This window comes from Pelodiscus sinensis, chromosome 6, assembly GCF_049634645.1.
Source record: "Pelodiscus sinensis isolate JC-2024 chromosome 6, ASM4963464v1, whole genome shotgun sequence".
NCBI lineage: Eukaryota > Metazoa > Chordata > Testudines > Trionychidae > Pelodiscus > Pelodiscus sinensis.
Window position 1 is genome coordinate 119,508,508 of NC_134716.1, and position 12,519 is coordinate 119,521,026.

General features: G+C 43.2%; 1 protein-coding gene across 12 annotated transcripts in view; it reads right to left on the reverse strand.

Annotated features, from left to right (window-relative positions):
• Nucleotides 1-12,519, reverse strand: part of SETBP1 (SET binding protein 1) — a 360,515-nt gene that overhangs the window by 8,063 nt on the left and 339,933 nt on the right. For 8 of the 12 annotated variants that reach the window (XM_025178259.2, XM_025178256.2, XM_025178255.2 and 5 more), the window contains one exon: nt 8,653-8,823. The exons of 2 other annotated variants lie outside the window; for them this stretch is intronic. In XM_025178259.2, the coding sequence (XP_025034044.1) occupies nt 8,653-8,823 (171 nt within the window). Of the gene's footprint in view, nt 1-8,652; nt 8,824-12,029; nt 12,309-12,519 lie in introns of those variants that run through there. 2 more of the 12 variants (XR_012905000.1, XR_003086873.2) reach the window with 1 other exon arrangement.

Sequence of the window (12,519 nt, forward strand, 5' to 3'; positions counted from 1 at the left end):
GCTTGTATACCTAAAAATATAGTAATAACAGTGCCAACCAACTGAGGGCTAAATTCTGTATTTGCTTGAATGGGATTCTTGGCATCAGTGGGGTTGCATGGGTCACACGTAACAGCGGGCTTTATGTTGACCTATCTCCATTGACTGCGAAGTTATCAAGGCCTAATCCAAGATTTCTTGCAGTTCATGGAAAAATTCCCATTGACTTCCATGGGCATTGGATCAAGTCCTTTCTGTTAATTCAGATCACTCTAACTTAGATCAGAATCTAAGACCGTAGTTAAGTCACTTGTCCAAGATCACTCAGTGAGTCATTATTCGAGTTCAGAACAGAACTCAGCAGTTTCTGGCTCCTGGTCCTTTGCTTAAGATGCTAGATCTTTGATGTCTTTCTTAAATAGTTTAATTGTTCTTCACTGGATGGGGGCTTCTGTTCACAGTTCCTAACTTGCTCACAGGTCATTGACTAACTGACCATCCCTTTATGGATGAAACTGAATGTATTGATGAAGCTACTGAAAATAAGTGGCTTTCCTTTTAGTCCTAACTGTTCTGCACTAACAAAAAAGAAACGGGAGAATTCCGGATTCTGCAGTCAAGAATAAAATATATTTCACTCAATTAACCTTGGTCTGTGTCTACTTGCAAACTTAATTTATACCTCACTGCCAAGCAGTCGTTTGGGTTTGAAATCTTGGAAGTTTCAAAAGCAGCCAAGATTTCTAGAAAAGGTTCACTTGGGGGTTATCATTCCCTTCATGGATAACAGCCCAATCCTTCTAGCGGTAGTTTAAAATGAAGTACTATTTTAGTATTTTCTGTAGATAACCAGGAACAGTCAAGTGGCAGAAATCATTACTTGCTTGCTCTGGGATAGACCAGTTTCAAAATAAAAAACTCATTCATTGTCTTCCCCCTTTGGAGAACATAAATTATTTGCTCGTATAGTACCGTGTTGCTTGGATTCCACAAAGAGCTTGCATAAACAAACCCAAGTTACAATGCAAGAAGTCGCAGTGAGTCATAAACACAACACAGACATATGCTCTCATATAAATAAAGACCTGGATGGCCAACATCCCAAAGTCTGGTTTTCATTAATTATGAAACAAAATATATTTTCCATATGTAGCCCACTCTCCTCCCCACTCCCAAAAACATCACTGACAGTTTGTGACTCACAGAGGACAAAGAAAAGAGGAATGCAGTCAGTTTGGTAACAAACACAGAAAGGCTGGAAATGAAATATCTCAACTGCTAGGGAAAATCCAATTAGTTGCACTACATTCTCTGCGAATATTTTGGTCACCCCTACCAAGTGTAGATTAAGTGTTCTCAGGTGGAGTGCTGGTCAAAGACTGTTTTTTATTTCCTGGCCTGATCACATAGCCTAGGATGTGGTCACATCCCTGTCACATGGGAAGAGTCCATTTCAAATTGTTTCAATGTCTATCTTCCAGTATTGCCAATCCCAAGTATTTACAACTCATGAAACTGGCTTTAAAATATTTTAAAAATACATGTGGGGTTATTTTTATTTGCTTTTTGTTTTCTGGATATCCTCAGATCAAGCATTTTCAAGAGTTTTTTTTTTCCAGCAGCCATGAGGATTGCAACTTATTTAAAAAAGAAAAAGCCAAGATTCTCATGTGATCGAGTAACCCCCAAAGGAATGAATTTAAAACAAATACAGCAGATGTTGCGAAACTTGAATCAAAATTGCAAAGAGTCGGCAACACTCTCTTCCCTTCCTTTTCATAAACTCGTAGATGTTAAGGTCAGAAGGGAACACTGTGATCATGCTGTCTGACTTCCCGCCCACTGCACAAAACGGAACCTCACCCACTTCCCTCCTCAGCAATCTCTGGATGAGTTACTGAAATCCTCCAATCATGGTTTAAACTGGCATAGGGAACCTTTTTCAGGTTGGAGGCCATTGACCCACAGAAAAATCAGCCAGGGGCCACATGCAAGTGAAAAGCCACCAAAAAAACCCCACCAAAAATTAAACAAAAAAACCCAACCCCCTCCCCTCACGAATTAAAAACCTCTCACAGATGCAGCCCCTGACTAATAAACAGAAAAAAAAGAGACACTCATCTCACTCATTCAACTCAGGGAGCCAGGGTTCTCTCAGGGTATGTCTACACTACCCCGCTAGTTCGAACTAGCGGGGTAATGTAGGCATACCGCACTTGCAAATGAAGCCCGAGATTTGAATTTCCCGGGCTTCATTTGCATAAGCGGGGAGCCGCCATTTTTAAAACCCCACTGGTTCGAACCCCGTGCAGCGCGGCTACACGGGGCACGAACTAGGTAGTTCGAACTAGGCTTCCTAGTTCGAACTACCGTTACTCCTCGTGAAATGTTCCTAGTTCGAACTAGCGGGGTAGTATAGACATACCCTCATTCTTCAAGCCATAGGGTTTCCAGATTAACTCTTCTGGGAACCTGGGGCTTGTAGATTATGTGGGGTACTTCTAGGCTCTTAGGTGGGGCCAAAATGAGGGGTTCAGTATGTGGGAGGAGGCTGCTGGGAAGCAGGGTGGGGGCGCAGAGCGTGGGTGGGAGGTAGGTTGAAGGAGTGGGCTGAGGGTAGGGGTATGAGACCTAGGCAGGAGGTAGAGTGCAGGAGCTGGCAAGGGGGTCTGAGCAGGAAGGAGCAGACAGGAGGGAGCAGGAGGGGGTTGGGGGTGCAGGTTCTGGGTGGTAGGGGGAGTGCAGGAGTGGGCTAGAGTGGGGGGAGGTCTGGGAAGGAAGGGGATGTGAGAGGGAGCAGGGAATGGGGGGTCAGATCAAGGTAAGCCATCCGGCCCATAGGCTGCCCCTGGTTTAAAGGCTTAATGTTACAGAAAATTCTCCCTTTCCCCTAGTTTAAACCTACAAGTGACCCATGCCCCACGCTGCAGAGGGAAGTAAAAGCATACAAACAAACTAAAAGAAAACACACACAGACACACACACACACACACACACACACACACACACACACACAAACCAAAAAGGATCTCAGCCATTCTGATCTAGGAGAAAATTCCTTCCAAAGCCCAAATATGGCAATCAGTCTCTGAGCATGTGAGCAAGATCCACCAGTCAGATACCTGGGAAAGAATTCCCTATAGTAACTCAGAGCCGCCCCCTCTAGCCTACCATCTCCAGTAGTTTTGCTGCTGGCAGTCACTGATGGGCTGCATTGTAGGGTTGCCAGGTGTCCGGTATTCTACCAGACAGTCCAGTATTTGAGCCCTCTGCCTGGTAAAAAAAATCACGTGCAGTGTCCGGTATTCTCTGATTTTTCCGGCTGGGCACCGGACGGAAGACTGATGTGGGTAGCTCCACCAAGTTTCTGCGCAATCCTAGGCTCCCAGAGGCATTTGCGGCCCCGCCTCCCAGCTGGGAGTCCAAGCTGGGGGGCGGGGCCACGAATGCTGCTGGGAGCCTCTGGTCGCATCAGAAGCCTGGCAGGGGCATGGGGAGTGGCTCAGAGTCTGCCCCTGTGAGGATTCTGTGCAATCACAGGCTCCCAGTGCTGATCGTGGCCCCGCCTCCCAGCCTGGGAGTCCCAGCTGGGAGGCGGGGTTGCGATTGCCGTTTTTTTTTTTTTTTGCTCGACCAAAAAATACCGGAGATCATCTGGCACCCCTAGCTGTGTGCCATTGTAGGCAGTGCCCTCACGCCATCCCCTTCAGTCTTGAAGACAGTTAGATTTTTGTGTGCTCCTTACAGCTCCCTATGGAAGACTGTTCCAGAACTTCACCTTTCTGATCGTTAGAAACCTTTGTCTAATTTCTAACCCAAACTCATTAATGACCATTTGCTTTTGTGTCCATATTGGCATGTCACATAAACAACTTCTCTCCGACTCCGGTGTGTATCCCTCTGATGTGTTTACAATCATATCACCCCCCAGCCAAGCTCTGTGATGTGTCTCTTCTCCTAAGGTAGGTTTCCCATTCCTTAATCATCCCAGTAGCCCTTTGCTGCAGCTGCTCCAGTTTGAAATCCCGGCCCTAAATCAAATGAAAATAAAAGAGCAACCAAAGATCCCTGTGGATTATAATCTTGCTACAGATATCTGCCAATAACTGCTGTTGCTGCACCTCACTGACTTTCTGATCATCCCACGCTTCTTTTTTTTCAAAAGAGTTGCTTTTGAAGTGGGCTGTTCTGCCACTGAGGTTTTAGTGGGTGGACATGTGATCTGGCTACTAACTCCTATCAGCAGCATTCTGGATAGCCTCCAGAAGCAGAGATCTGGTGTCTTCCTTGGTTTTATTTAGATACCGTCTCTTCTTCCTCACTGACTAACACTGACTAACATTCCTTGTCTGACTAACACCTGGGCAGTTTGACTTTGGAATGGACTGTTCACTTAGCAAGTTGCCAGCCACTTTCTGTTGGATTCGACTATGTTTTCCCACTTCCCAGACTTCGGCATGACTGTTAGAGTACTGAACAATTTTACAATTCCAGGGCTTATTACCATTGTGTTAGGAAGCCAGTCAGATGTGGGCATAAATGGTTTTGCTTTTCTACTTTTGAAGCTGCTGAGCTTGTATTCCTAACACTGAGTGCAGGAGGTCTGACTAGATCAGTGTAGGCAAGAAGCGGTTGGCTGCAATTCATCGTTCCCAGCCAAAGGGAGATGTGGGAAGCAGCGTGAGATGAGACACCACTTCCCCCTGTTGGTCGGGCACAGTGAACCGCGGCCAATGAGAGTTGTGAGCAGCGATACCTGCAGGCTCCTAGCATCTGGCAGTCCCCCGGGGCTAACCTTGGTGAACCATGTCTGATCTGCGGGCCACTTTTTACCTATCCCTGGACTAGATGATCATGATGGTGCCTTCTGACAAAGGATGTAAAATCTTGTTTAATTAGTTAACCGATTAAACATAGTATGCAACCAGTTAATCAATTAAATGGGGGCAGGCGAAGATGGGGGCTGTTCTGGTCAGACTGAAGCACCCCTGCGCCCATGGTGCACGTAGGCTGGGCCTGCCTCAGACGGGGACTGCTCCATCTGGGCTGGAGCATTCCTGCCTGTGGCGGGCTCCACAGGGCTGGAGCAGCCCACGGTGAGCAGGGGGGCTGATCCAGCCCCTGTTGGTTAACTGTAACCAGTAAGTATCACCCGATAAGGGTGACGCTTACTGGTTAACCGGTTAAGCATTTACATCCCCACTTCTGACCATATTAGTCTCTGAGGTGTGTTATGATATTTTATGAATGATAAGTATGCCTCTCTTGAACAGGCCTATGAGGTCAATAGGTTGAGTCTTAAAAAAAAAAAAAAAAAAAAAACTTTTACAGACTTACAAAAGGATCAGTGCAGAGGGTGGTCAGTTTGGGTACGTCTAAACTACATGCCTCCGTCAACGGAAGCATGTAGATTAGTTTATACAAAAAAGGGCAATGAAGCGGCGATTTAAATAATTGCACCCTTTGTGTTGAATCTGCATTGGTTCACCTTTCTGTTGTCTCTATGCACTACGAGCCAGATTGTTGGGAAGAACAAAGATCATTTGACTGCACATAAGCCTTACTGAGGTGCATTACTAAGTCGTTTGGAGCGAACGGCAATGTACGGTGGGTCCTCCCAGTGTTGGGGAGACCGTGCTGGTGCTCCAGCCCCCTCCCCTCCACTATTCCACTGCAGGGCTGGAGCACACAGAATCTCCTAGGCTGGGCACCACTAGGCTCTGGTGTGGGAGGGGAATGTGGGGCGCGTCTTTCTCCTCAGTTGGGGCACCTCAGTGAAGGTTTTGTTTTGTTCATTTGTGCTTCTCACTTGTGTGTGGCCCCTGAGGAACTGCTGGTATGCCAGCACGCTGATGCCAGCCAGAGGGAAGCTGACATGGACCCCCCCACGTGGGACACTGCCAAGAGGGAGGTATGCAGAGCACACCGCTAGAGAACCAGGTAGGAACTAGCTCAGGGGAACTTTGTGGAGAGCAGCAGCTTTGTTAAAACAGCTCAATATGTTTCAGTGGGATCCGCACTGAACTGGTGGTGGGCAGCCCTGTCACCCAGGTTGGGATTTGGTGGAGAGGGTGGGGCTGGGTTCCTGTTCCCTACCACCACTGCCTCCCACAGTGCTGAGTCTGTACCTTGGCTCTGGCTGGTAGGCCACACTGCCCTGTGGAAAGAGGGTGTTGTTAATGACTTTGTCTACTAGGCCACACTGTCCTGCAGGAAGGAGGAGGACATTAGACTGCAAGGCCTTGGAAGAAGAGGGTTTTGCGGTTGAGTTTGGCTGCCCAGCTAGGTTGTCTCTAGATAGTAGAAACTGTGGGTGAAGATGCAGACTAGCAAGTCAATTAGGGTTGAGCCCCACCTGTGGGGCCTTAAAGCATGGGGCCCACCCCTAGAGAGGGTTGGGTGTGCCAACCCCATTTCCCTGCCCCCACATACATACAGGCAGACCTGCCTCCCACTACGTGAATCACAATAATTAAAAACCAAAAAATCAATCACAGCCTTAAAAAAGACATTTTTATGATTTACAATAATATATGGAGATATACCATCTCCTAGAACTGGAAGGGACCTTGAGAGGTCATTGAGTCCAGTCCCCTGCCCTCACAGCAGGACCAAGTACCATCCCTGACAGATTTGCCCCAGATCCCTAAATGGCCCCCCTCAAGGATTGAACTCACAATTCTGGGTTTAGCAGGCCAATGCTCAAACCACTGAGCCATCCCCCCAAGAAAACAAGAAACCATTTATAAAGGGCTGGACTTTATGTCTCTTGTCTCCTCATCTGCCCCGATACAATGTCACTCTGTCTTGCCAATAGAGACAAATTGAAATGGCTACAAGCCATGCCAGGAAGCCACCGAGGTTTGATATGATACAGGAAATAGCTTCTGAGGCAAAAGGGGGAACCTTTGCTTAACCTAGACATTTCCACTGCTGGTTTACAGCTGTTTGAATGACCCAGTGGCCAGCACAGTGTTAAACGAAGAGGTGAGCATGGGTTTATCATACTGTTGGGGAGTTCACCGCCACCTCCCTAACTTTATTCCAGACAGCTTTGGTCTGTCTGTAGCACTAAAGATCATTCTTAATGACTGTCATTAGAAATCCCTTTGGAGTTGCCCGAGGCCATTTACAACAGCATAGTACAGAGAACGGTGTGTGTGAACCAGCTGGGCTCAGTTTGTAGACTTGGTTTGCATCAAGAAGTTTTCAAAGAGCTCCCCATTAATTACAGGAAACCCACAGTACTGTCCTGTTTTCCCATTAACACAGTTTCTTTCGGGTTTCACTAAATTATTTCAACATCTGGGCTACAGATAAACCAACAATTTAATTAGACTTCTGAAAATAGGAAGAGTGAGCTATGCAGGCAAGCATACACTTTCATCTTGGAACTGATCATAAAATATTTGTGTGCTTTTATTCTCCACTGCATTAAAAATAATCTGCCCTTAGCTCAGCTCTTTGATACTTTCCTGTATATAAACAGAGACTCCTGAATATCTGATACAAAGAGATTAGCTTTATAGAAACCACTGTATGCGTGGAGCCCTTGTTTTCATTATTCAGCCAGGATGAAGGCATTCAGTTAGGATCAAACCACTTTTGTACTTTCCTGGCCTTTCATTAATTAATTAAATAGCCAATCCTTGCAAAGTGTGGCACCAACAGTAAATACTTATTATACCCATTTTGCAAATGGAGAAACTGAGGCATGTCAGGGTTAAGAAACTCTCGAGGTGCAAGAAGGTCTCAGTGGAAGGCTCTGCCCTGTGGATTCCCTATTGTTGGTGGCTGGGGTTACCCTCACATCTAAACTAGAAAAAGATGGTCATGAGTATGAAAAATTCACATAAAGTGCTTAGTTTTGTTACATTCAAGTCATAACGCAAGACCTCTCTCTTGATGCAAGCTTTCCCAGAGGAACAAAGATGATGGGCAAATGACCTAGCTACAATTCTAATAAAAGGAAATTGCCAGGAATTATTTCATTCAGAACAGCGGTACAGAACAATGGGAAGAGGGAAAAACAGTTCAGTGAAAGGATGGACCCAGTGATACTCTTAATTACTTACTTTTCCCCATTTTCTCTGAAGGCTCTAATCAGTGCACTAGCTGCTTTTCATGATGTATATAAAACCACACTAAAATCATGGCATCTTGGCCAACACACCTGGGACTCAACCAAGGTGCTCCTGAGTTAAATGAATGTCCTCTGTGGATTGGCACAGATGGATATCTGCAACACACATTTACTAGTGGATAATATATATGAAAATCTACCTCAGCTGCTGCTTAGCTATCCATTGTGAATTTGGCAGAGTGAGTGCATTAGATGAAAATTGCTAGCTAGCAAGCAATGAATGTCAGAGCTGGGAATAGAACCTGAGAATCTGATTTCTAATGCACTGCCCTAACCACAAAGGATGGCACTACTTCCCTCATTATTACAATGGTGCGGGTTTGATTAATATAGCTCCAAAGAACTCAGCTAGCACAGTGATAAGAAAACAATAGAAAAAACAGGGCCTGATTAGCCCATCGATTATGCACACTGGCAAGGGCTACTGAAGTCAGTAAGAGTTGCACATGCACAAACTGTTCATCTAATTGGATGCTTGTGTAAAATAGATAGAACAATAGACAGAAGAGGCAGAGAAAAGACTCAGTTACCTGCGTCAGATGTTGCTGCTGATGAAGGTAGGAGCGATAACACTGGCGTTGGTGGCACGGCAACATTTTCAAGAGCTGCTGGTTTCCTTCTAGTCATCATGTTACAAGCAGAACTTTCTATTCTACTATGAAGTGAAGTCTGGTCTGCTTTTAAGTGGGGACTTGTTATTCCTGGGGATTGTAAAGACAAAATAATGTGTGGGTGAATAAATATGAAGTATACAGGAGTGCTGTGCTGGATATCCATTAGAGAAAATGAACTACTGCTGCCTTAGGGTATGTTTAGACTATGGGACAAGGTTGAATTAAGATACGCAACTTCAGCTATGTTAATTGTGTAGCTGAAGTCGAAGTAGCTTAACTTAACTTTTGATGCTGTCCACACTGCAGTAAGTTGAAGGGAGAATACTCTTCTTTTGACTTCCCTTACTTCTTGTGGAAGCAGGACTACTGGCATCGATTGGAGTGCTGCTCTCAGTTCAAATTAGCTGTCTTAATTAGACCTGCTAATTCGAACCCTAGAAGAATGACAGCGGCAGCTTCGATCTTCCTCTGTAGTGTAGACGTACCCTAAGCGATACCAATATATTTCCATACCCCCCTATACAAAAGTGTGTAATATGGTTTTGCAATTAGCAAAGATCATGATTTGTATTTGTATTTAATAATTTGCCTTAGAATGCACCATCACAACTCTCTATAAACAATGCTAAGCTAAAATAATGAGGCAAGGGTCCTACAGAAAAAAACAATATGTGATCATGTAATCACATACCACATCATAAAGCATACACACAAGGGAGTTGAATTAAAGTTGCATAGACAATCTTCATTCTGGCACTTCCTAACATTTGAGCGCATGGATTTGCAAACTTAATAATGTTTGTTTAATGTAGGTTTTGTATGTTTAATATATATGCATAGAGCGTGAAAGTGAGTCTATTTATAATGCATACAGTTATGTGTGTGTACATATAATGCAAACAACCTCATGAAGGCAACATCTGGTTATAATTAAACTGAAGGGCCTATATAAAAAACTGTATGAAAACATGCAGCTATAACCTGTTGACCTCTATTGATAAAAAAAAAAGTCTCTGTGAAACTGTGCTTCAACATATCAAGGGACAGTCATTCATTTTTCAAAAGTAATCCCTCACAAACCACTTATCCTCTCAAATCTCTACCTGCACACGGTGTTTGCATTAGGGACCTTGATTTATGGATTCCCGCTCCTTGAACGTAGAGGCCTACTTCCTGTTGCCGTGGTTACTTGGATCTTGGTTCAAGGTTAAACTACTCCCAAATCAAAATCAGTGGCAAGCACAGCATCTAACAGCCAGGTTATTGACTACCCTAGGATGCTTAAAGGTCAAAGACCAAAGTGCTGCTTACTGCCTTCAGGGTGAGTCAATATTTTCAATATTTTTATTCTGTTTCTTCTGAAGAAGAAGTTGCTGCTCAATTACCACCTAGGCAGGTTTAGCAAGGTCATACAAATCATTGAGGAAAATCCTCCTTCTAGGGAAGCATTATACATGTAATGAATTACTTCAAAGGCTACCTCCCTCCAGTTTTAGCTTGTGACTTTACAGAAGGGCGTCATTGATGGTTTTGTTCTGTAAGGTTTTAAACGTTTTGTGTAGTCTAATTTACCTCATGATGTTAAAAACTGAATCATTACAGTGACCTCATTTGCTGATTGGGTATTACACTGAGATTGGAATGAAAATCACCAGAGTTCACCTACAAAACTGAAAGTTCTTCACAAAAGTGGATTTGGCATTGCCACCTCTATTTTTACACATAGGTAAACTGAGGCACGGAATAATGATTTGCTCAAGGCAACACAGTGAGTCAATGGCAGGGTTTGGAGTAGAACCGAGTCTTCGGTCTGCTAGGCTGTTGGAGCAAGCTTCCCTACTATCACTCTCTCTTCTTGAGGCTGTTTAGAAAGGAACGCCACATACATTTCATATACCTTAGAAACTAGTGAAAATTTCTTCCTGACTTAATAGCCACCATTTGTCAAGGAGAACCCATCATTTAAAATATGCATTCTCTGTGATATCCTACAATATTTTGCACTTTGCTTCTTTTTACATCCAGGAACAGACAGAGCTTAAGTTAACTTATAAACCCAACTCCCAATTCTGATTTTATTTCCACTGTCATTACTCTATAGATGTTAATAGATTTGTTCCTGATCAGAATAGTGGTGAGATCAGATTCCATCCTCCAGTTCCCAGACCACTGCTGACATCAGGTACAAGTAAGCAAACCAGGGCAAAGCAGAAGGGAAATTAATCAATGGAAAACCCAGGACAAATCAAGAAGAGAAAAATGGTTGTTTTCAGTCTCTAAAGGGGGTATTATGAACAGTCATAAGGGCTTATTCATCTCTCATTTTTACCAGTGTACATAAGGAAATAGTCCTATTGAAGTCAAGGTAATACTGGTATAAAACCTATACGTGAGAAGACAATTAAGATGTAAAACTGGTCCTTTAAAAAAAAAGTTCTTTACTGTTAAAAGTGTCTCTCAATATTTTGGCAGGAATGTGACTTTGTCATTCATTGTCTAACAGCTAATGTGCTTTGACTGGTACTTAATACATTACTTTAAAATGACTAATTATTACTATTGTCATTTATCATTCACACTGCAATAGAGACAAAAGGCCATAGCTAAGTTGGGCCCTGTTGTGGTAGGTGGTGTACTAACATATGCTACCTGACTTATTGCCTAACTTATTGCTACCTTGTTCCTTCTCCATACATTGCAGCACCTACTTCCTCTCCTCTTTATATTTACATTGCAAACCCTTTAGCTCTGCATCCATTTTTTTGTCATATCGGTATATAGCTCCTGCTTGGAGCCTCTAGGTGCTAGCTCAGTGCAAATCCGTAAACAGCAACTGTGCCATTCATAAAACTATGCTGGAGGACATCCGCTAACATAGCAGAGTTTTGTGAAGTTGCTGCTGTGGAATAGTTTTCACCAGAGAGATCATTCCATTAGATTTCACATAATCCACCCAATTGTGAGAATTTATAGCAGAACTTCATCTGTTCATCTTCTCTTACGGGAAGAAAGATTTCTTCTTTCTTTCCATGGTTTAGTTATACAATACATTTGCATGGTAATTCACATCTCACCATTAACTAGGTCAAATCATTTGCATTTTGATTACTGTTTATTTTGAATAAAGAACCAGAAGAGCCCTAATATCTGGTAAATCTTTTTTTTTAAAGTGGGTTTTAAGTAGATCAATCGAAAGCTTAGCATTGCATCATGGTCTAGAAGAGGGAACTGAATTACTGTGTGATAAATGTAGTTAAGAGAAGTAATTATTCTTCTTAAAGTAATATTATTACCTATCTAACTTGTGGAATTCATTTCCATGGCTTCCATTTGACACGTATTAACTTTTAAAAATAACTGTACTTTTAATATACAGTTCTGCTGCCTGGCTTTTATTTCCCTGTTTCTTCTATTCTGAGAGCCTTCAAAATCAGTCTTCTATTATATACAAATAGCATAGAGTTCCTGTTTAAAAAAAAAGCCTATAGAAGAGGTGGAATTTTAAGACACCAAGATTGTCCTTTGCTTCATCGCCCCAATTTTCTTCCATTTTTCTAAAAAGCAGAATAGCTCTAAACATGGGAGAGAAAGAGAGAGAAAGCCATCATTAGATAGATCTCCTGATCTTTATCTGAAGCAGTACACTCAGAAGAGCTAATGCCATGATGATAGCTTTGAAATCTCTTAGGAATTGGATAAAGAGAAGTGATAGTGATGAACTCCCAGCTAATAAACACAGAGTGCTTATTTCTGCAGAATGATCAATTTCTAGATGTCCTGAGG